At 37.9% G+C, this 23711-nt stretch overlaps 5 protein-coding genes across 6 annotated transcripts in view; all 5 read left to right on the forward strand.

The window, feature by feature from the left end:
• The window catches only part of LOC127985833 (calmodulin-regulated spectrin-associated protein 1-B), a 124538-nt gene extending 101910 nt beyond the window's left edge, over positions 1 to 22628 (forward strand). Inside the window, exon 20 of one of the 2 annotated variants that reach the window (XR_008160693.1) lies at positions 22363 to 22628. The gene's annotated coding sequence lies outside the window, so the exon portion shown is untranslated. Of the gene's footprint in view, positions 1 to 3287; positions 3550 to 22362 lie in introns of those variants that run through there. The other variant, XR_008160695.1, reaches the window with a different exon arrangement.
• Positions 1 to 23711, forward strand: part of LOC127985877 (serine/threonine-protein kinase pim-3-like) — a 147797-nt gene that overhangs the window by 59235 nt on the left and 64851 nt on the right. The window lies entirely within an intron of this gene.
• On the forward strand, positions 8802 to 10839 carry LOC127985838 (serine/threonine-protein kinase pim-3-like). The gene is made up of 6 exons (XM_052588025.1): positions 8802 to 9148; positions 9451 to 9545; positions 9702 to 9749; positions 9937 to 10315; positions 10439 to 10615; positions 10736 to 10839. The coding sequence occupies exons 1-6, from the start codon at positions 8896 to 8898 to the stop codon at positions 10837 to 10839; spliced, it is 1056 nt and encodes a 351-aa protein (XP_052443985.1). The 5' UTR covers positions 8802 to 8895.
• Positions 11087 to 12809, forward strand: LOC127985880 (serine/threonine-protein kinase pim-3-like). The gene is made up of 5 exons (XM_052588087.1): positions 11087 to 11090; positions 11419 to 11513; positions 11775 to 11822; positions 11956 to 12334; positions 12517 to 12809. The coding sequence occupies exons 1-5, from the start codon at positions 11087 to 11089 to the stop codon at positions 12807 to 12809; spliced, it is 819 nt and encodes a 272-aa protein (XP_052444047.1).
• On the forward strand, positions 14522 to 17916 carry LOC127985881 (serine/threonine-protein kinase pim-3-like). Its single transcript, XM_052588088.1, has 6 exons — positions 14522 to 14527; positions 16173 to 16218; positions 16526 to 16620; positions 16882 to 16929; positions 17063 to 17441; positions 17624 to 17916. The coding sequence occupies exons 1-6, from the start codon at positions 14522 to 14524 to the stop codon at positions 17914 to 17916; spliced, it is 867 nt and encodes a 288-aa protein (XP_052444048.1).

Consider the following 23711-nt stretch of genomic DNA (forward strand, 5'->3'; position numbering starts at 1 on the left):
CAGAGGTGATGGTAGATCTGCTGTGTTTGTCGAAGGCCTGGCGATTACATTGCCTCGTCAGAGATGTAGCACCAAATGCAGCCACCAGCGAGGGATTCATGCTGGAAATATACATTTACAATTAAATTAAGTAATGTTAGATCATCTTTTTAAAACATGTCTCTAGACTTTTTTATTTATTTTACCCATACTGCATCATGGTTTTAAAAGAAAAAATACTCTGATTGTCTTTCTTCCTTTTGTATTAAACTATGCATACATACATGATGTTGTTTTGTTTATAAATGTTTAAGCAACTTAATTATATTTGATCTAAAAAATACATTTTAAACATTATGCACTTTTTTTCCTTAGTCATGATATCGTTTTGAAGAAACGTGCATTAGTAATATTCTGCTCGATGTGCCCTCCTGTGGCCTCAGGAAGCCAATTCTTTTCCTATATGGGGAGGCTGCAGACCTGGAGCCGGTAGATATAGGCCCCAAGCAGTTTTACGCCCCTGTTGTTCCTCATGCGTCCAGTAGGGGGAGAAGGAAATACGGCGAATAACACTATATGGGGAGGCTGCAGAGCAGACCTATGACCTACTGTAAAATGTATTATTCATATTTATTTATAAACAGTTTTTATATACAGGAGACTGACTGATATATGATGTTGTGAATTTATATTAAGCTATTTTTAGATATTAACCATATTCAGGCCATTAGACATACAGTACTGTGTAATCATTTGCATCCTAAATGAAATATCTGCTGTACAATTCACAATTGGTCATCATACAGCTACAAAACATGTCCTACATAGCATTTTATGAAGACAAACACAATTTAACCCTTTTCTAAAATTCCAAGGGTCATTTAAAAGAAAGAGACAATATTGTTGTTCACAAAAATATTTATTAACACCATGACTTTTATTTCTTAACAGCATGACTCCTGTAGATTCTGCATGACTCCTGTAGACTGTCCTATGGCTTGCCACTCTTCTTTTATTGTTTTTTTATCCTGCTGTCAAAGTGCTCCCGCTCACTGATAAAAATAAATAAAGCAAAAGTTGCATAGTGCTAGAAACAATGGTTAATTATAAATATTTCCTTTATAGGATCCTTACAGTACCTTGCGTCAATGACAGGTCCTTGCAGGAATTTCTCCTCAGCCTCCTAAAGCAAACACACACCTTTATGAGATATCATGCATGACATATGTTTGTATTATTTGACAAAATACTTGAGTGAGTGTGCAGTTCAACTTGTGCAGAGACTTAGAGATTTGCATACATACATACATGCCTATAAATGTGTATATTTTGTGTGTTCACATCATAGACCGTCCAAAAAAAAAAAAAAATCACACATTTGTGATTATCCACTCTAATGTGCTCCAGAAACCATGTGGAGTATGTTTAAATGCGAGGAGTAAACAGGGTCTTACCAGAAGAAGCCATGTCATGCAAGCTAAAGACAGACAACAAGATAAAAATAAAAATCTAATTAATTTTAAAAGTGAGTGAGACAGAGCGGGTAAAGAGAAGACTAGGGGCAGCTTGACCTACACGTGGTTAGCTAAGTTTGAGTCAGACAGACTGACTCAATCAAGTACTTTTGCCTCTCGAAATAAATTATTGACCCATCTTTTGAATTGATATCGCATCAATCGTTTATAAATAATAAATGTTGCATCATTACAATAAAATCAACAACAATAACTTATTTACATACCTTAATTCGTATCGCTTCAAAAAATGTCTGCTGCTATCATACAGATATGGTCTGCTGTTTTGATGACTAGGCTCATATACTAATATACAGCCTCCCCCTACTGGACGCATGAGGAACATCAGGGGCGTAAAACTGTTGGGGCCTATATCTACCGGCTCCAGGTCTGCAGCCTCCCCTTACTCATTCTTTTTCCCACTTTAGTTTTTCAGCCATTTTGACAGCCCTACAACTTCCCCTTTATTTGCATCTGGAGGTGAGCTGAACGCCCAATGTGCAAAGACTCCTAAAGAACCGGACAGCAGATCTCCCTGTCCTCCGCAAGGCCGCCCAATGCTCTTCTGGTTACAGGTCAGCACTGAGAGCAAACAGAAAAGCAGCACGTTAGAGAAAAAAAAAAACAGAACCATATGAAGTTTGAATGTTTTAAGAAAATCACTAACTGTTCTTTCCGTCAGTAATAATGTCCTCCTCCCCTTTTAAAACCAAGGTAAGATGGCCCAAGGCGATGCTCAGTTTCTGAACACTTCTCTTGTATTCAGATAAAAAGCTGAGGAAGAGTGTGTGCATAAAGAAGAAGAAAAGGCTCGTAGGGAGCTGATCAAACAATGAACAATAAGACCCAGGTTTCATCCTCTAATGCACCATGAACTAATGACAAATGTCCAAGTGTCCGATGTATAAAACAGGTATATGCCACTACACTATATACTTGGTTTAGATGTTGTTGAGCATCACTAGACAGTTACACCATGATTTAATTATCATATTGCTAATGCATATAGGACAACAGCATGTAAACAGTTGTTGTAGGTACATTTTAAAAATTTGCTAGGTTAGTCTGAGAGGTTGCTAAATATTGAAAAAAAATTGCTAACACCAACAGAGAGTCCTTCTGGAGTTACACGTTCCCTTATATGGATAGGAAAGAAATGTAACTGTTAATTATAAAGTGTGAGTAAAAGGGAAACTTAGCTGTCTTGCTGAATTCTTTCAGTTTCTCATAATAGCATCAGTGCAGTGTGTAAAAGTGGACATTCATTACATCTGTTTGAGAGATGTAATGAATTATTAATGAAATATTAGGCCTCCTAATATTCTATTGGTCCACTAGACTCCCGCTTTCCTATTGGCTCACCAGCTGTCGTGCTTCTATTGGCAACTGAGCTGCTTGTACACAAGCAGAGCTGAGGAAGTCATAAGTGGGTGGAGCTTAATGTTTGATTGACAGAGCTAATGAATGTGTTTTATGATTACATCATTGTTCAGTGTTGTTGTTTTTTAAGCAGGAATCTGCATATGACACTTCTTTTTTTTTTTTTTTTTACTATAGTATTAATTTACACAGGGAACAAAAGACGACACTCCCACTACTTGAACTATGAATTATGGTTGCTAACGATAAACGGACACATGCCAATATGTCTACTAGCACGTCCGTTTTTTTACATTTCTCATACCTCTTCATATGCTGCTTTTCATACATGAAACTTACTTAAGCAGTGCGATGCAATGAACATGTGACAAGGGATCTGTGTATGTGTGTGTGTGTGTGTGTGTGTGTGTGTAGGTGTTGACCTCTTCGTGGTTTTAAAATATTTTATCATGAAATGCTTCCATGTTATCCATCTTTTCTTTTCTCCATGTATTCACACTGGCTGCTGACAATATTAATGTACTTGTCTTTAGTATGCACTCCAGAGACTCCTGTGAGCAGGGCTTTCTGTTGTATATGTTTGGATTGTACAAAACTTTTCTTTATTAGCCTATTATTATTATTATTATTATTTACCATATATTTATTTTAAAGAAGAACACTGAAATTTAATAAAATATACAACCAAAATGCTGCGTTGATTGTGGTGTAATTTAAGCAATCTGTCCAAAATAGAAATAAAACATTTCCTTAATCTTCATGAACTTAACACTCTTTTTTTTTTTTAGAGGGGCAGCAAACTGATCAAAGATCATACACATATTCCTCTCAGACTAGTTTTTGGTCCATTCTGAAGTCTGTTACTGCTGTGAAATTAAAATACTATTAAAACATCTCAGTATAACCTAACGTAACCCTCCATTATGCTTAACAAGCAAGCCTGGCGTGGGCTTAACTTTAAGTGTCATGCAAGGTCTGAAATACACCCAAAATTCAAGAGAAGAACTGCCACGTATGAGTTTTTATTTTTATTTATTTGTTTTTGTTTATAGCATAACATAGTTAAACATCACACCAGTATAGTGCTATTTTCCAGAATATCAGCACAATAGCATGTGGTATATATATTATACAACTGCTCAATGAACATTTATTTGTTTTCAGTTATTTAGGCAGCATTGTACAATTGGACTGTTTTTGCTCTATTTTGCTGATGAATCATGTGTGTCAGTGATCTATTCATAAAGTGAGCTTTGCTTCATTCATGAATAAATCAGTAATTTGAATAAATGAAAGTTTTTTTTTAAGACATATTACCCCCATAGCAGTTTTAGTTTCATATAAGAGAATAATTTCGTTTTCATAACATATATGCAAAAGTAAATTGATTTTGATAAATGCTAATTAATTATATTAATATTGATTTTGTTGATTTAATTTGATGGCAACAGCCTTATAGTATAGTGTTAATTTTAGATTTTCTTTACAGCTTTTCGCTATTTTTACATAAATAATCATTAAAATTATGCCTTAAACTTAGCTACATGCATTAATAAATGATTTGTCATCTATTGTGTTTTACTTACAATATACGAGCTCGCGATCACCACATACTGCTTTTTTTAATTAATGTTTGAGTCACATACATCAATTACAGCGCAAAATAACTGAAAAAAACTGTCCATATATCTGTAAACGACTTCAATTGGCAACGTTTAATCAGAAAGCATTGCTATTCGGATGTTAAGTGATGACGTAAGAAGCGCTGTTTCCGGGTCCAAGCCTCAACTCACTTCACTTGAGAATACGACCTCAGCAGCCGTTTATGAGCACTGTTTATTCATATTAATCATTTAAGCTAAACGCTTTTAAACTTACGGTTTACACTACAGTCTCCCTGCTCACAGCGTCCCAAACACAAATATTTTTTTCATATTTTTTTTTATATTTTCATTGTCTGGCTATCTGGGACTTCGGTATGGAGTTAAAGGTTAAGATTATAACTTTTTCGCTACTATTCTATCACATTGTGAGTTTATATTAGCACCTTTTGTTGTTTTCTCATGGTAACTGATAGAGCGTTTGGACAGGAAGCGCTGCTACGTGACGTCAGACTTAACAAGCGAATTCTAAACAAACGGAATATTACCCACGCTAGGAGATTACGCATCTATGCAGAGGCCACGCCCACCGCGGAAAACGTACCAATCAGCAACGGCCCTCTGCGAGCAGCATTGGAACGTCACTCGTTTTGTGACGTCACAGTAATATTCCAGTATAAATAGGCTCGCTCAATTTCATTTGTCTGATAAACCACTTGCGGTTCGTTGCTAGTTGCATTGTTTGCACTTAATCAACGATAGTCGTTTTATTGCTAGTTGAATTCTAGTATTTTTCTCACCTTGCATTTCTTCCAGCCAACGTTAGTTACTATTTCAAAATGCTACTTACGTTGCTAGGATTATTTGCTTTAATTCAAAGAGAGAGAAAAAAAGTCAACAACACCCACTTAGGTCAAGAAGACAATGCCGACCAGAGTGATGTACCACCAGTGAAGAGTTTTGATGATGGTAAAGTTATGATTATGCAGCAACTCCCTTTCTGTACTGGAGTCTGCATGCATAGGACTCTACACTTATTTGGATGTTTAAAGGTTTTGTGGAGGACACAGGACACAGCTTAGCTGAAGTTCAGTTTTATAAAGTCTGTAACTTAATACAACACAGCATAAGAAATTATACTACACATACACAATTCATAAACATAAAACTCAACACAGGACAAGTTACTTTCAAGTTTTCAATTCTTTCACGTTCATATTTTAATTTACACAAAAAATGAAATTCGATATTGATAAAACAATATTACTGTAATTACATTAAGTGATGATTTAATTCATTGTAATGACATGACACCTAATTTAACGTCTGAATATCATGATCTAGTCACACACATATTTAAGTTCCATGCTAAGGTTGCCATGGTAGCTTTGGACGACCTTATTAATATTCATGCACGTAACTAATTCAGGAGCTGTAATTGATTGTTTGTTTGATTGTTTTTAAAAAAATGTTCTTATTTAAAAATACAATGTTCATGAACATTCCAGAAAAAAAGTATATATTATGTTGCGTGTTCATGAGCATTGTGCTTTTAAATAAGAGAAATGTCCATAATGAATACCTTACCAGTAACTGAAAAAATAGAAAGCCATGCCCAGTGGCGCCTCCAAGGGGGCCTCCAAGGGGGGCACAGCCACCCCTAAAATGACACTGGTCAACCCAATAGCCCAAAATTTAATTTGAAATTCAGTGTTTCCATCACTCGATTCTGATGCGATAATTCAAAATGTGCATAAAAGCAGGGTTTACTATTTTCTCCATAAAGAGAATAGTAAAACTGAAGTTTTGAAGCCCATAACCTGATATGCTCCCAGAAATAAATAATAGTAGCAACAAAAAAATATTGTCTGCTGGATTTAGTTAGACAAGGAACATGTATTGTGCTACCCTAATATTTTAACTGACCCCTTTCTGCCACCCCATCAAAAAACATCCTGGAGGCGCAACTGGCCATGATTATAGTTGAAGTAATATCCGTTAATATAGTTATACAATATTTCCTAAATGTTCTTATAATGATTCATATCTTCTGGTCCATATTCTCCCCTTTAGGTCGAGAAGTTGATGACACTGGTACAGTCTGTGCTTCATCCGACTCTGCTGTTCACTTTTCTCCAGCTTCTTTCAGAGCCACGTCCAACTGTACTGACGATATCATCCAAACTACAGTCTGTGCGGCGTCCAACTGTACTGAAGATATCCTCCAAGCTACAGTCTGTGCGGCATCCAACTGTACTGAAGATATCCTCCAAGCTACAGTCTGTGCCGAGTCCAACTGTACTGACGATATCCTCCAAGCTACAGTCTGTGCGGCATCCAACTGTACTGACGATATCCTCCAAACTACAGTCTGTGCCGCGTCCAACTGTACTGAAGATATCCTCCAAGCTACAGTCTGTGCCGAGTCCAACTGTACTGACGATATCCTCCAAGCTACAGTCTGTGCGGCATCCAACTGTACTGAAGATATCCTCCAAGCTACAGTCTGTGCCTCGTCCAACTGTACTGACGATATCATCCAAACTACAGTCTGTGCGGCGTCCAACTGTACTGACGATATCATCCAAACTACAGTCTGTGCGACGTCCCACTGTACTGACGATATCATCCAAACTACAGTCTGTGCCGCGTCCAACTGTACTGACGATATCCTCCAAGCTACAGTCTGTGCGGCGTCCAACTGTACTGACGATATCATCCAAACTACAGTCTGTGCGGCGTCCAACTGTACTGAAGATATCCTCCAAGCTACAGTCTGTGCGGCATCCAACTGTACTGAAGATATCCTCCAAGCTACAGTCTGTGCGGCGTCCAACTGTACTGACGATATCCTCCAAACTACAGTCTGTGCGGCATCCAACTGTACTGAAGATATCCTCCAAGCTACAGTCTGTGCGGCGTCCAACTGTACTGAAGATATCCTCCAAGCTACAGTCTGTGCGGCGTCCAACTGTACTGACGATATCCTCCAAACTACAGTCTGTGCGGCATCCAACTGTACTGAAGATATCCTCCAAGCTACAGTCTGTGCGGCGTCCAACTGTACTGAAGATATCCTCCAAGCTACAGCCTGTGCGGCGTCCAACTGTACTGACGATAACATCCAAACTACAGTCTGTGCCGCGTCCAACTGTACTGACGATATCATCCAAACTACAGTCTGTGCGGCGTCCAACTGTACTGACGATATCATCCAAACTACAGTCTGTGCGGCGTCCAACTGTACTGACGATATCATCCAAACTACAGTCTGTGCGACGTCCCACTGTACTGACGATATCATCCAAACTACAGTCTGTGCGGCGTCCAACTGTACTGACGATATCATCCAAACTACAGTCTGTGCCGCGTCCAACTGTACTGACGATATCATCCAAACTACAGTCTGTGCGGCGTCCCACTGTACTGACGATATCATCCAAACTACAGTCTGTGCCGCGTCCAACTGTACTGACGATATCCTCCAAGCTACAGTCTGTGCGGCGTCCAACTGTACTGACGATATCATCCAAACTACAGTCTGTGCGGCGTCCAACTGTACTGAAGATATCCTCCAAGCTACAGTCTGTGCGGCGTCCAACTGTACTGAAGATATCCTCCAAGCTACAGTCTGTGCGGCGTCCAACTGTACTGACGATATCCTCCAAACTACAGTCTGTGCGGCATCCAACTGTACTGAAGATATCCTCCAAGCTACAGTCTGTGCGGCATCCAACTGTACTGAAGATATCCTCCAAACTACAGTCTGTGCGGCATCCAACTGTACTGAAGATATCCTCCAAGCTACAGTCTGTGCGGCATCCAACTGTACTGACGATATCCTCCCAGCTACAGTCTGCGCCGCGTCCAACTGTACTGACGATATCCTCCAAGCTACAGTCTGCGCCGCGTCCAACTGTACTGACGATATCCTCCAAGCTACAGTCTGCGCCGCGTCCAACTGTACTGACGATATCCTCCAAGCTACAGTCTGCGCCGCGTCCAACTGTACTGACGATATCCTCCAAACTACAGTCTGTGCCGAGTCCAACTGTACTGACGATATCCTCCAAACTACAGTCTGTGCCGCGTCCAACTGTACCGACGATATACTCCAAGCTACAGTCTGTGCCGAGTCCAACTGTACTGACGATATCCTCCAAACTACAGTCTGTGCCGCGTCCAACTGTACTGACGATATCCTCCAAACTACAGTCTGTTCTTCCAGATTAAGAGATGGCGTCTCATTTTTCAATGCCATGCCCAAATTAAGAGATGGCATCTCATTTTTCACTGCCACACCTAAAATAAGTTATGATGTCTCATTTTTAACTGCCATACCCAAATTTTGTGATGACATCTTGCTTTTCACTTCTACGTCCAATTTAAGTAGTGAGGCCTTTCCATCTTTTTTCCCAGTGATGTCCAAATTTAGTGATGATGTCCCTCCAGTTCTAGGTTATGTCACGTCTGACTGCAGAGATGAAGCTCTCCAAGCTTCAGTCTGTTCTGTAGCTGACTTGAGTGTCGGTGTCCCTCAGTCTCCACTCCACAAAACATTCGACTGTAGAGACAATGTCCCCCAAGCTACAACCTGTGCAACACCTGACTGTAGTGTTTATGCTCCCCAAACTCCGTCAAGCCAGTTACAGGATGATGAGACAACAATTATTGGTTAGTTTGCTACCACAATATAATCCAACTCACACACACACAAGGTTTATGCTTAATATGCATTTTGTTTTAGAGTAGTTAACATGGAAATGCAATTAATTTAAAGGTATTTAAATTGTATTATTTATGTATGACAAGTACGGGTAACTAATAGTTTTTAGTGTGACAAATTATTTTTTAAAGGCACAAATATTCAATGTAGTATCTTAATTATTCTTTCTCAATTCTAGTTTTTAAGTAGACGAAGTAAATGCTGTCTTTGTGACATTTTATGATGACATCTCTTATTTATTTTTTAACAGACATCAATTCACACCGTTATGAAATCGGCTGTCAGTTGGGTAAAGGAGGCTTTGGAATCGTGTACGCAGCAACTCGTTTGAATGATGGCCTACAGGTATCAATTTGTATTACTGACATTATTTTTCTAGCTAATCATGTTTGTCCTATTGTACTTGTCTCGCTCTCTCTCTAATGTATGAAATGATGTTAACTCTGCTGACATGATGAATTATAAATCTCACACACATCACTTTTTTGTTTTGTTGATCAGGTGGCAATAAAATTGGCATCCAACAAGATCACAAAGTTCATCAGCATTGTAAGTAGGCTTGTGATCTCTGTTTCTCCTCTCAGTCACTGTTTTCATTTTCAATCATCTAATATTAACATTAATCACAGCCTTTAAGTGGTTTTTCAGCAGTCAGTCTGTCATTGTCAACAGTTTGTCCTGGAGTTGTTTAAGTCCTATATCTTTCTTACCGTCATAACAACTGTGTTTCTTCTAGGATGGTTATTCTGGACGTCTTCCTCTGGAGGTTGCTTTGCAAATTCTTGCAAATAAAGGCCCCAGGGTGGAGGAAATCGTTCAGCTTCTGGACTGGCGGCTGGATCCTGACTATTACTTTATGGTCCTAGAGCGGCCCGTGCCCTGTCAGTCCTTGTTTCAGTATTTAAAGTGCTACAAGGGCATCATGGACGAGGACTTTGCTCGAGTTATAATGAAGCAGGCAATATTTGCGGCTCGGATGTGCTGCCTTCGTGGAGTGTTGCACCGGGACATAAAGCTGGAAAACCTTCTGATCAACCCGGACACACTCGAAGTCAAATTGATTGACTTTGGCTGTGGTGCAATCCTCACCGACGGGGGTTACACGTCCTTTACTGGTATGTATGATGATCCCTCAAAGCTGTGAAGTGGGTGTCTAATGGGATCCTCTGCTGTGAATCAAATGATTATGAATATCTAGTTAAAATGCTGTTTTAATGGAAACCAAATGTAATTTCCAGGCACAAGAGAGTACTGCCCTCCTGAGTATCACATGACCGGCCAGTACCACGGGGAACCAGCGACAGTGTGGTCACTCGGGATCCTCTTTTTTGTGATTCTTTTCAGTAAATATCCAAAGAGACGACACCTGCACGAGATTAATGATCAAAACTGGACTAAAGCTGGCCTGTCGAAAGGTTAGATCTCTTCTTCAGCACAAACCAATATGGTCGTTGAGATAATTTAACTGTCCATCAAAGAGATCACGTGTGAAGTTCAAAGTGATATTCAGACATATCTTTCTTTTTTCTGCACAGAATGCTGCGATTTAATTCGCCGGTGTCTACAGATCGACCCAAAGCAGCGGATTGAACTGGGGAAACTCAGTCTCCACGACTGGCTTATGGTAAATACATTCTGATGATTTGAAGATTTGCCTTGGTTTAATTATAAGACTATGGACATAGCTTTTTTACTCTTTCTTTTTATACAGTTTTCTTTTCCTATTTGCTGTAACTGTTATATAGTCGATCTATTTGACCTGATTTGACCTGCTCTTAAACTTTCTTTGTTGTGCATTTGGTTTCTGTCCTGTTTGAGTATTTTGAGACTAAACCTGATTTCTGTTGTTTCAGACTGCAGACAAGGAGAATAACAACGACACAATAATGGGTCAGTTTGGTACCATAAACACACACACACACACACACACACACACAGTCTTCACATGTTTTACACTGACTTTAGTATGCACTTTTCTAATAATAGCAATTCAACAAGATTTCATTTACATTTATATAAATGTGTGTAAGGTGAAAGTATGTATTTCACACAGAAAAAACACACACATATATTTCTTTATTTTATGACTACTATAGTTTCCTTAAATAGTCCTGTAGTGTGCCAGTATTTTTTAAGCACAGATTTTTAATGTCAAGTGTCAAATTGAATATGAATTATAAAAATAATGATTTTCTTTCTATATCATATCTTTTAACAGACATCAATTCATGCCGTTATGAAATCGTTTGTCAGCTGGGTGATGGAGGCTTTGGAACCGTTTATGCAGCGACTCGTTTGGACGACGGCCTACAGGTATCAGTTTTCATTACTATCTCGAATAGAATAACTTGATGATTATTTTTGTCCTGTGTTATAGTCATCTGATGCATCTAATGCAAGCGCTCTGAATTTATATTTAATTTACTGTTTAAAGCTCTTAAATTGTCAGAGCTTGTTAAGTCATGCTCTACATATTTGTATTTAGGTTCATGAAAATGTCTGTTCAGGGCTAATGTTTGGAATGAATGAAAGAGTTGTAACTCTTACAAACATCGTTGTTGTTTTGTTGATCAGGTGGCGATAAAAGTCGTCTCCAGCAGGAACAGAAAGTTCATCAGTATTGTAAGTAGGCAGTGCTCTCTCCGTTTCTCCTCTCAGTCATCCGATCACAGACTGTAGATGATTTTTCAGTCTGTCATTGTCTAGAGTTTGTCCTTTATCCATCTAACCGTCATAAAAACTGTCTTTCTTCTAGGACGGTTGTTCCAAGCCTCTTCCTCTGGAGGTTGCTTTGCAAATCCTTGCAGACGGAGACCCCAGGGTCGAGGAAATCATCCAGCTTCTGGACTGGCGGGTGGAGTCTGACCACTACATTTTGGTGCTAGAGCGTCCCGTTCCCTTTGAGGAACTGAACTGGTTTCTCCTGCAGCAAATGGGTACCATTCAAGAGGACATGGCACGAGTTATAATGCGCCAGGCAACATTCGCAGCTCAAACATGCTGCAGACGTGGAGTGTTTCATCAGGACATAAAGCTGGAAAAGCTTCTGATCAACCCGGACACACTCAAAGTCAAGTTAACTGACTTTGGGTGTGGTGACTTCCTCAGCTGTGTGGGTTACACGTCCTTTGTTGGTATGTATGATGATCCCTCAAAGGTTACAGTGGGTCTCAAACTGAGGGCCGTTCACACAGGACCCTGAGTGAATCAAGCTCATGGAATGGGATCCACTGTTGTGAATCACATTAATTCTTGCATAGTGATGGTTATACAGTTAAAATGCTGTGTTAATTGTAAACAAATCTCTTTCCTCCAGGCACAAGAGAGTACTGCCCTCCTGAGTATCACATGACCGGCCAGTACCACGGGGAACCAGCGACAGTGTGGTCACTCGGGATCCTCTTGTTTCTTATGCTGTGTGGGGATTTTCCAAATACACCAGACCTGCGCATGATCGACGGTCACAACTGGACCAAAGATGGCTTGTCGGAAGAATGCAGCGATTTTATTTGCCGCTGTCTGCAAATCAATCCAAAAGAGCGGATTGAACTGGAGAAACTTAGTCTCCACGACTGGTTTATGGTAAGTACATTTTTTGATTTGTTTTGATTTATTTATCAGGTGTCATACAGTCAGATGATCAATTATAATGCTGAACGTCTTAATTCTTATTTCTGTTTAATGTATTTAAACAGTGAACCTGATTTTGGATTTTTCTGTTTTTTGTTTAGGATTGCTGAAATGAGGGGAGCAAAAGAAAATAGTGTAAGTAATGACAAGAAAGAAAGTCATGAAATTAAAGGAAATTTTAAATAACAACATAGGTTTTCAGTATATATTATTATATGAAATAATAATAATATATTAGAGATATAAAGCTATCAAAAATAACAAATATATAAAATATAAAAAGATGAATAAAATATAAATAAATATAAAAGATTCACTATGTTGTGTTGCATAATTACATTTATTACTTAAAGCTGCGGTAGGGAACTTTTGACGCTCTAGCGGTTAATAAACAGAACTGCTTGCGTCTTGAGGAAGAACATCGTAGCCGGAACTACTTCTCTCTGTTTATGTCTATGAAGAATCACAAAGGTACTGGGTTACTCCGCCGCGGTTCTCCCGAAGCAATCTAAAATAGTCCGAATATAAACACTTATTATAGGTGCACCCTAGTGATTCAGGACAAGCCAAAAACACGGTTTGGAAAATGGATTCATGGTGTACTCGCTTATTATATAAATTTTTTACATTTTGAACACAAACAAAGTTACGGACCGCAGCTCTGATTGGTTGTTTCTTAACGGGAGCTGATGACTTTCTGCAAATGGCAATAGGACACTGGGAGGAGCCAGAGGAGCTTGATTTTTTCTCATTTTGTCTCATATTCTACTGTCAGGACATGATGACAGATAGTTTGATAGACAGTAACGTTTCAGACTGGACTGGTGTCTTACCTTAGACCCGCCCTGAGTGAGCTATCATCAGTCGGCCGTTGCTTCACCGCTGGAGCAAATGTAGACAAGACTTTCTCCTAAGTGATTGAGGTGTTTATTTGTTGGATGTAATAATGAACAAAGTATAGGGTGAGTATAAGGTTTGATAAATCTTTGCAAATCACCTTTCCTAATAATGTGCTAATTAGCAAGTTTCACAATGAATGCGGCTAAAGTAAACAGTCTCTCTCAGAGTGGCTTGAAGAGAGGGGCGGAGTCAGCAGAGCTCATTAACATTTAAAGGAAAACGCTACAAAACTGTGTGCTCTAAAATGAGCTGTTTTTGACAGTGGGGAAAGGGTGTTTTTTACACTACCATTGAAAAATTTTGACCAAACTATGTTACAGACTTTTCATTAAGAACTTTAAGAATCATATCAACTGGTAGAACGTTGGTATCCTATGGCTCCTTTAAACAACCAGCAGTAATGTCCAGGGATGTAAACAACTCAATATTTTGAACAACTAGTAGTTAATGCTGTATTTAAATGCGTTTCAGAGATGTGTCTCACTTCTGTATGCATGTGCAGTTGCAAGAAATCAAGAGGCATAAGTTTTAACTAAAAAACAGCAAACTAGATGCAAGCCCATAATAAACCTAAAAAAATGCTTTATATTGGAAATAATATCAAAATCGCACCTGCCTACTTTATGAACTTAAAGTACCTAAAAAACAGGCCAAAAGACATATTATAATAGGTGGACATGGCAACACCTCAAGAACACGCATTGTGAGTATAAAGCCGCTTTCAAAACATAAACAAAACACGTTGTCTCAGTCAGTCATCATTTTGCTGAAATGTTCAGGTTTCGACCAACATGAGGGTGAGTACATTTTTATAGTTTTTGTCTTGTGAACTAACATTTTATACTTCATTGAGGTCACTTTCTTTACTCTGATGGAAAAACAGCCTGGTCCACTGAGCTGGATCCTGCTGGTCTGAAGGTTTTAGAGGAGATTTAGGTCTCTTTTCCTGCTATTCAACCAGCTCAATCAGCTTAAACCAGCAAACCAAGTCTGGATAGATTTTCCCTCAGGTTTATTGAACAAGCAGCTCTTTTGATATATTTTGTGATATACATACAGTACAGATGTAATGAAATGTCTCTTTCTGTCTTTTTGTCATTTAAGAATTCTGTCAATTATCGCCAGGATCAACTGGAAGTTTCTTGTGAAGAACAGAGGACACGTTGTGTACGAATGTGCAATTAGAAGAAAATTTGAATATGAAAGCTCAGAATATGGTAAGTGCAGATTTACTGGATTAAATTACCAGTAGAGTGAAATTTATTATATGATACATAGTATCTTATCATTATTGATTTTTGTTTTTCATGAACAAACCTTAGTGTATTATGTATGTTATGCATTATGTTATCAGTCAGTATCACAGTAGATTATGTCTTCTTAAGTGAACATAAACAGTAAAGAAAGAAATCTGATGTGTAGCGATGCATTGGATCTGTGTGTTAGGTCTTAAAGTGACAGCAGCTTATACTGTATTGTTTTAAGCTTTAATATGTAGAATACAAACTATATAAAAAGTGACAGCCATTGGCTGAAATTGGCTTCAGCTCAGGCGAGAAGCCAATTCTTTTCCTATATGGGGAGGCTGCAGACCTGGAGCCGGTAGATATAGGCCCCAAGCAGTTTTACGCCCCTGTTGTTCCTCATGCGTCCAGTAGGGGGAGAAGGAAATACGGCGAATAACACTATATGGGGAGGCTGCAGAGCAGACCTATGACCTACTGTAAAATGTATTATTCATATTTATTTATAAACTGTTTTTATATACAGGAGACTGACTGATATATGATGTTATGAATTTATATTAAGCTATATTTAGATATTAACCATATTCAGGCCATTAGACATACAGTACTGTGTAATCATTTGCATCCTAAATGAAATATCTGCTGTACAATTCACAATTGGTCATCATACAGCTACAAAACATGTCCTACATAGCATTTTATGAAGACAAACACAATGTAACCCTTTTCTAAAATTCCAAGGGTCATTTAAAAGAAAGAGACAATATTGTTGTTCACAAAAATATTTATTAACACCATGACTTTTATTTCTTGACAGCATGACTCCTGTAGATTCTGCATGACTCCTGTAGACTGTCCTATGGCTTGCCACTCTTCTTTTATTGTTTTTTTATCCTGCTGTCAAAGTGCTCCCGCTCACTGATAAAAATAAATAAAGCAAAAGTTGCATAGTGGTAGAAACAATGGTTAATTATAAATATTTCCTTTATAGGATCCTTACAGTACCTTGCGTCAATGACAGGTCCTCGCAGGAATTTCTCCTCAGCCTCCTAAAGCAAACACACACCTTTATGAGATACAAGTTACAGAACTAAAGACAGAGTATGATAAAACACACATTAAATGCACATATTGTGAATTTGGTTTCTGTCCTGTTTGAGTATTTTGAGACTAAACCTGATTTCTGTTGTTTCAGACTGCAGACAAGGAGAATAACAACGACACAATAATGGGTCAGTTTGGTACCATAAACACACACACACACACAGTCTTCACATGTTTTACACTGACTTTAGTATGCACTTTTCTAATAATAGCAATTCAACAAGATTTTATTTACATTTATATAAATGTGTGTAAGGTGAAAGTATGTATTTCACTCAGAAAAAACACACACATATATTTCTTTATTTTATGACTACTATAGTTTCCTTAAATAGTCCTGTAGTGTGCCAGTATTTTTTAAGCACAGATTTTTAATGTCAAGTGTCAAATTGAATATGAATTATAAAAATAATGATTTTCTTTCTACATCATATCTTTTAACAGACATCAATTCATGCCGTTATGAAATCGTCTGTCAGCTGGGTGATGGAGGCTTTGGAACCGTTTATGCAGCGACTCGTTTGGACGACGGCCTACAGGTATCAGTTTTCATTACTATCTCGAATAGAATAACTTGATGATTATTTTTGTCCTGTGTTATAGTCATCTGATGCATCTAATGCAAGCGCTCTGAATTCATATTTAATTTACTGTTTAAAGCTCTTAAATTGTCAGAGCTTGTTAAGTCATGCTCTACATATTTGTATTTAGGTTCATGAAAATGTCTGTTCAGGGCTAATGTTTGGAATAAATGAATGAGTTGTAACTCTTACAAACATCGTTGTTTTTTTGTTGATCAGGTGGCGATAAAAGTCGTCTCCAGCAGGAACAGAAAGTTCATCAGTATTGTAAGTAGGCAGTGCTCTCTCTGTTTCTCCTCTCAGTCATCCGATCACAGACTGTAGATGATTTTTCAGTCTGTCATTGTCTAGAGTTTGTCCTTTATCCATCTAACCGTCATAACAATTGTCTTTCTTCTAGGACGGTTGTTCCAAGCCTCTTCCTCTGGAGGTTGCTTTGCAAATCCTTGCAGACGGAGACCCCAGGGTCGAGGAAATCATCCAGCTTCTGGACTGGCGGGTGGAGTCTGACCACTACATTTTGGTGCTAGAGCGTCCCGTTCCCTTTGAGGAACTGAACTGGTTTCTCCTGCAGCAAATGGGTACCATTCAAGAGGACATGGCACGAGTTATAATGCGCCAGGCAACATTCGCAGCTCAAACATGCTGCAGACGTGGAGTGTTTCATCAGGACATAAAGCTGGAAAAGCTTCTGATCAACCCGGACACACTCAAAGTCAAGTTAACTGACTTTGGGTGTGGTGACTTCCTCAGCTGTGTGGGTTACACGTCCTTTGTTGGTATGTATGATGATCCCTCAAAGGTTACAGTGGGTCTCAAACTGAGGGCCGTTCACACAGGACCCTGAGTGAATCAAGCTCATGGAATGGGATCCACTGTTGTGAATCACATTAATTCTTGCATAGTGATGGTTATACAGTTAAAATGCTGTGTTAATTGTAAACAAATCTCTTTCCTCCAGGCACAAGAGAGTACTGCCCTCCTGAGTATCACATGACCGGCCAGTACCACGGGGAACCAGCGACAGTGTGGTCACTCGGGATCCTCTTGTTTCTTATGCTGTGTGGGGATTTTCCAAATACACCAGACCTGAGCATGATCGACGGTCACAACTGGACCAAAGATGGCTTGTCGGAAGAATGCAGCGATTTTATTTGCTGCTGTCTGCAAATCAATCCAAAAGAGCGGATTGAACTGGAGAAACTTAGTCTCCACGACTGGTTTATGGTAAGTACATTTTTTTATTTGTTTTGATTTATTTATCAGGTGTCATACAGTCAGATGATCAATTATAATGCTGAACGTCTTAATTCTTATTTCTGTTTAATGTATTTAAACAGTAAACCTGATTTTGGATTTTTCTGTTTTTTGTTTAGGATTGCTGAAATGAGGGGAGCAAAAGAAAATAGTGTAAGTAATGACAAGAAAGAAAGTCATGAAATTAAAGGAAATTTTAAATAACAACATAGGTTTTCAATATATATTATTATATGAAATAATAATAATATATTAGAGATATAAAGCTATCAAAAATAACAATAAATATAAAATATAAAAAGATGAATAAAATATAAATAAATATAAAAGATTCACTATGTTGTGTTGCATAATTACATTTATTACTTAAAGCTGCGGTAGGGAACTTTTGACGCTCTAGCGGTTAATGACAGAACTGCTTGCATCTTGCAGAAGAACATTGTAGCCGGAGCTACTTCTCTCTGTTTATGTCTATGAAGAATCACAAAGGTACTGGGTTACTCCGCCGCGGTTCTCCCGAAGCAATCTAAAATAGTCCGAATATAAACACTTATTATAGGTGCACCCTAGTGATTCAGGACAAGCCAAAAACACGGTTTGGAAAATGGATTCATGGTGTACTCGCTTATTATATAAATTTTTTACATTTTGAACACAAACAAAGTTACGGATCGCAGCTCTGATTGGTTGTTTCTTAACGGGAGCGGATGACTTTCTGCAAATGGCAATAGGACCATTGGGAGGAGCCAGAGGAGCTTGATTTTTTTCACAGATTATCTGTCTCATATTCTACTGTCAGGACATAATGACAGATAGTTTGATAGACAGTAACGTTTCAGACTGGACTGGTGTCTTACCTTAGACCCGCCCTGAGTGAGCTATCATCAGTCGGCCGTTGCTTCACCGCTGGAGCAAATGTAGACAAGACTTTCACCTAAGTGATTGAGGTGTTTTTTTGTTGGATGTAATAATGAACAAAGCCGTTGTCATTTACTTCCGACATCTGAGCCACTGAAGACGCAGTGGATTACCTTTTGTTTCTGAAGAGAATGCGCCCCTGATCTATGTTTGCGCAAATCATTCATGATCCAGCTTCACCTACAGAAGAAGTGAGTATAAGGTTTGATAAATCTTTGCAAATCGCCTTTCCTAATAATGTGCTAATTAGCAAGTTTCACGATGAATGCGGCTAAAGTAAACAGTCTCTCTCAGAGTGGCTTGAAGAGAGGGGCGGAGTCAGCAGAGCTCATTAACATTTAAAGGAAAATGCTACAAAACTGTGTGCTCTAAAATGAGCTGTTTTTGACAGGGGGGAAAGGGTGTTTTTTACACTAGCATTGAAAAATTTTGACCAAACTATGTTACAGACTTTTCATTAAGAACTTTAAGAATCATATCAACTGGTAGAACGTTGGTATCCTATGGCTCCTTTAAACAACCAGCAGTAATATCCAGGGATGTAAACAACTCAATATTCTGAACAACTAGTAGTTAATGCTGTATTTAAATGCGTTTCAGAGATGTGTCTCACTTCTGTATGCACGTGCAGTTGCAAGAAATCAAGATGCATAAGTTTTAACTAAAAAACAGCAAACTAGATGCAAGCCCATAATAAACCTAAACAAATGCTTTATATTGGAAATAATATCAAAATCGCACCTGCCTACTTTATGAACTTAAAGTACCTAAAAAACAGGCCAAAAGACATATTATAATAGGTGGACATGGCAACACCTCAAGAACACGCTTTGTGAGTATAAAGCCGCTTTCAAAACATAAACAAAACACGTTGTCTCAGTCAGTCATCATTTTGCTGAAATGTTCAGGTTTCGACCAACATGAGGGTGAGTACATTTTTATAGTTTTTGTCTTGTGAACTAACATTTTATACTTCATTGAGGTCACTTTCTTTACTCTGATGGAAAAACAGCCTGGTCCACTGAGCTGGATCCTGCTGGTCTGAAGGTTTTAGAGGAGATTTAGTTCTCTTTTCCTGCTATTCAACCAGCTCAATCAGCTTAAACCAGCAAACCAAGTCTGGATAGATTTTCCCTCAGGTTTATTGAACAAGCAGCTCTTTTGATATATTTTGTGATATGCATACAGTACAGATGTAATGAAATGTCTCTTTCTGTCTTTTTGTAATTTAAGAATTCTGTCATTTATCGCCAGGATCAACTGAAAGTTCCTTGTGAAGAACAGAGGACACGTTGTGTACGAATGTGCAATTAGAAGAACATTTTAATATGAAAGCTCAGAATATGGTAAGTGCAGATTTACTGGATTAAATTACCAGTAGAGTGAAATTTATTATATGATACATAGTATCTTATCATTATTGATTTTTGTTTTTCATGAACAAACGTTAGTGTATTATGTATGTTATGCATTATGTTATCAGTCAGTATCACAGTAGATTATGTCTTAAGTGAACATAAACAGTAAAGAAAGAAATCTGATGTGTGGCGATGCATTGGATCTGTGTGTTAGGTCTTAAAGTGACAGCAGCTTATACTGTATTGTTTTAAGCTTTAATATGTAGAATACAAACTATATAAAAAGTGACAGCCACTTTCAATTTTTAAATTTGTTCCACATACTAAATAGGGACTGTGTGTTATTGACAGACGATAAGGTGTTAGACAGTGAGGACAGCATTCACAATAAAGGTTTGAATGCTTAGAAGTGAAAGTTTTCAAGCAGACCAAAAAATAAACTGCAGTTGAAAGTATGGTAGCAATATATTCAAAGAGGGAAAGTGATAAATAAAATGATCTCTTCATGGGTTATCATTTAGAAATCTAAACTCTCACAATACATAACACATGCACCTAAGGATATAGATTTAAAAAAGACACACATGAAAGTGCATAAGTAGCTGAAACAGTGTTACAGAACCACAGATGCACTTTAAAATGCTTTTTAGATGCACGACAGTGTACTTCACTTGTAATTAATGTGAATAGCACTGAGATGCAGACTTTTATTCTTTATATGAAAACATGCATTAGTAATATTCAGCTCGATGTGCCCTCCTGTGGCCTCAGGCGAGAAGCCAAAATACTTTTTCCCACTTTAGTTTTTCAGCCATTTTGACAGCCATACAGCTTACCTTTTATTTGCATCTGGAGGTGAGCTGAACGCCCAATGTGCAAAGACTCCTAAAGAACCGGACAGCAGATCTCCCTGTCCTCCGCAAGGCCGCCCAATGCTCTTCTGGTTACAGGTCAGCACTGAGAGCAAACAGAAAAGCAGCACGTTAGAGAAAAAAAAACAGAACCATATGAAGTTTGAATGTTTTAAGAAAATCACTAACTGTTCTTTCCGTCAGTAATAATGTCCTCCTCCCCTTTTAAAACCAAGGTAAGATGGCCCAAGGCGATGCTCAGTTTCTGAACACTTCTCTTGTATTCAGATAAAAAGCTGAGGAAGAGTGTGTGCATAAAGAAGAAGAAAAGGCTCGTAGGGAGCTGATCAAACAATGAACAATAAGACCCAGGTTTCATCCTCTAATGCACCATGAACTAATGACAAATGTCCAAGTGTCCGATGTATAAAACAGGTATATGCCACTACACTATATACTTGGTTTAGATGTTGTTGAGCATCACTAGACAGTTACACCATGATTTAATTATCATATTGCTAATGCATATAGGACAACAGCATGAAAACAGTTGTTGTAGGTACATTTTAAAAATTTGCTAGGTTAGTCTGAGAGGTTGCTAAATATTGAAAAAAAATTGCTAACACCAACAGAGAGTCCTTCTGGAGTTACACGTTCCCTTAAATGGATAGGAAAGAAATGTAACTGTTAATTATAAAGTGTGAGTAAAAGGGAAACTTAGCTGTCTTGCTGAATTGTTTCAGTTTCTCATCCATAATAGCATCAGTGCAGTGTGTAAAAGTGGAAATTCATTACATCTGTTTGAGAGATGTAATGAATTATTAATGAAATATTAGGCCTCCTAATATTCTATTGGTCCACTAGACTCCCGCTTTCCTATTGGCTCACCAGCTGTCGTGCTTCTATTGGCAACTGAGCTGCTTGTACACAAGCAGAGCTGAGGAAGTCATAAGTGGGTGGAGCTTAATGTTTGATTGACAGAGCTAATGAATGTGTTTTATGATTACATCATTGTTCAGTGTTGTTGTTTTTTAAGCAGGAATCTGCATATGACACTTATTATTTTTTTTTTTTACTATAGTATTAATTTACACAGGGAACAAAAGACGACACTCCCACTACTATGAATTATGGTTGCTAACGATAAACGGACACATGCCAATATGTCTACTAGCACGTCCGTTTTTTTGCATTTCTCATACCTCTTCATATGCTGCTTTTCATACATGAAACTTACTTAAGCAGTGCGATGCAATGAACATGTGACAAGGGATCTGTGTATGTGTGTGTGTGTGTGTGTGTGTGTGTGTGTGTAGGTGTTGACCTCTTCGTGGTTTTAAAATATTTTATCATGAAATGCTTCCATGTTATCCATCTTTTCTTTTCTCCATGTATTCACACTGGCTGCTGACAATATTAATGTACTTGTCTTTAGTATGCACTCCAGAGACTCCTGTGAGCAGGGCTTTCTGTTGTATATGTTTGGATTGTACAAAACTTTTCTTTATTAGCCTATTATTATTATTATTTACCATATATTTTAAAGAAGAACACTGAAATTTAATAAAATATACAACCAAAATGCTGCGTTGATTGTGGTGTAATTTAAGCAATCTGACCAAAATAGAAATAAAACATTTACTTAATCTTCATGAACTTAACACTCTTTTTTTTTTTTTTTAGAGGGGCAGCAAACTGATCAAAGATCGTACGCATATTCCTCTCAGACTAGTTTTTGGTCCATTCTGAAGTCTGTTACTGCTGTGAAATTAAAATACTATTAAAACATCTCAGTATAACCTAACGTAACCCTCCATTATGCTTAACAAGCAAGCCTGGCGTGGGCTTAACTTTAAGTGTCATGCAAGCTCTGAAATACACCCAAAATTCAAGAGAAGAACTGCCACGTATGAGTTTTTATTTTTATTTATTTGTTTTTGTTTATAGCATAACATAGTTAAACATCACACCAGTATAGTGCTATTTTCCAGAATATCAGCACAATAGCATGTGGTATATATATTATACAACTGCTCAATGAACATTTATTTGTTTTCAGTTATTTAGGCAGCATTGTACATTTGGACTGTTTTTGCTCTATTTTGCTGATGAATCATGTGTGTCAGTGATCTATTCATAAAGTGAGCTTTGCTTCATTCATGAATAAATCAGTAATTTGAATAAATGAAAGTTTTTTTTTAAGACATATTACCCCCATAGCAGTTTTAGTTTCATATAAGAGAATAATTTCGTTTTCATAACATATATGCAAATGTAAATTGATTTTGATAAATGCTAATTAATTATATTAATATTGATTTTGTTGATTTAATTTGATGGCAACAGCCTTATAGTATAGTGTTAATTTTAGATTTTCTTTACAGCTTTTCGCTATTTTTACATAAATAATCATTAAAATTATGCCTTAAACTTAGCTACATGCATTAATAAATGATTTGTCATCTATTGTGTTTTACTTACAATATACGAGCTCGCGATCACCACATACTGCTTTTTTTAATTAATGTTTGAGTCACATACATCAATTACAGCGCAAAATAACTGAAAAAAACTGTCCATATATCTGTAAACGACTTCAATTGGCAACGTTTAATCAGAAGACGTAAGAAGCGCTGTTTCCGGGTCCAAGCCTCAACTCACTTCA

This window comes from Carassius gibelio, chromosome B21 (assembly GCF_023724105.1).
Source record: "Carassius gibelio isolate Cgi1373 ecotype wild population from Czech Republic chromosome B21, carGib1.2-hapl.c, whole genome shotgun sequence".
Taxonomy (NCBI): Eukaryota; Metazoa; Chordata; class Actinopteri; order Cypriniformes; family Cyprinidae; genus Carassius; species Carassius gibelio.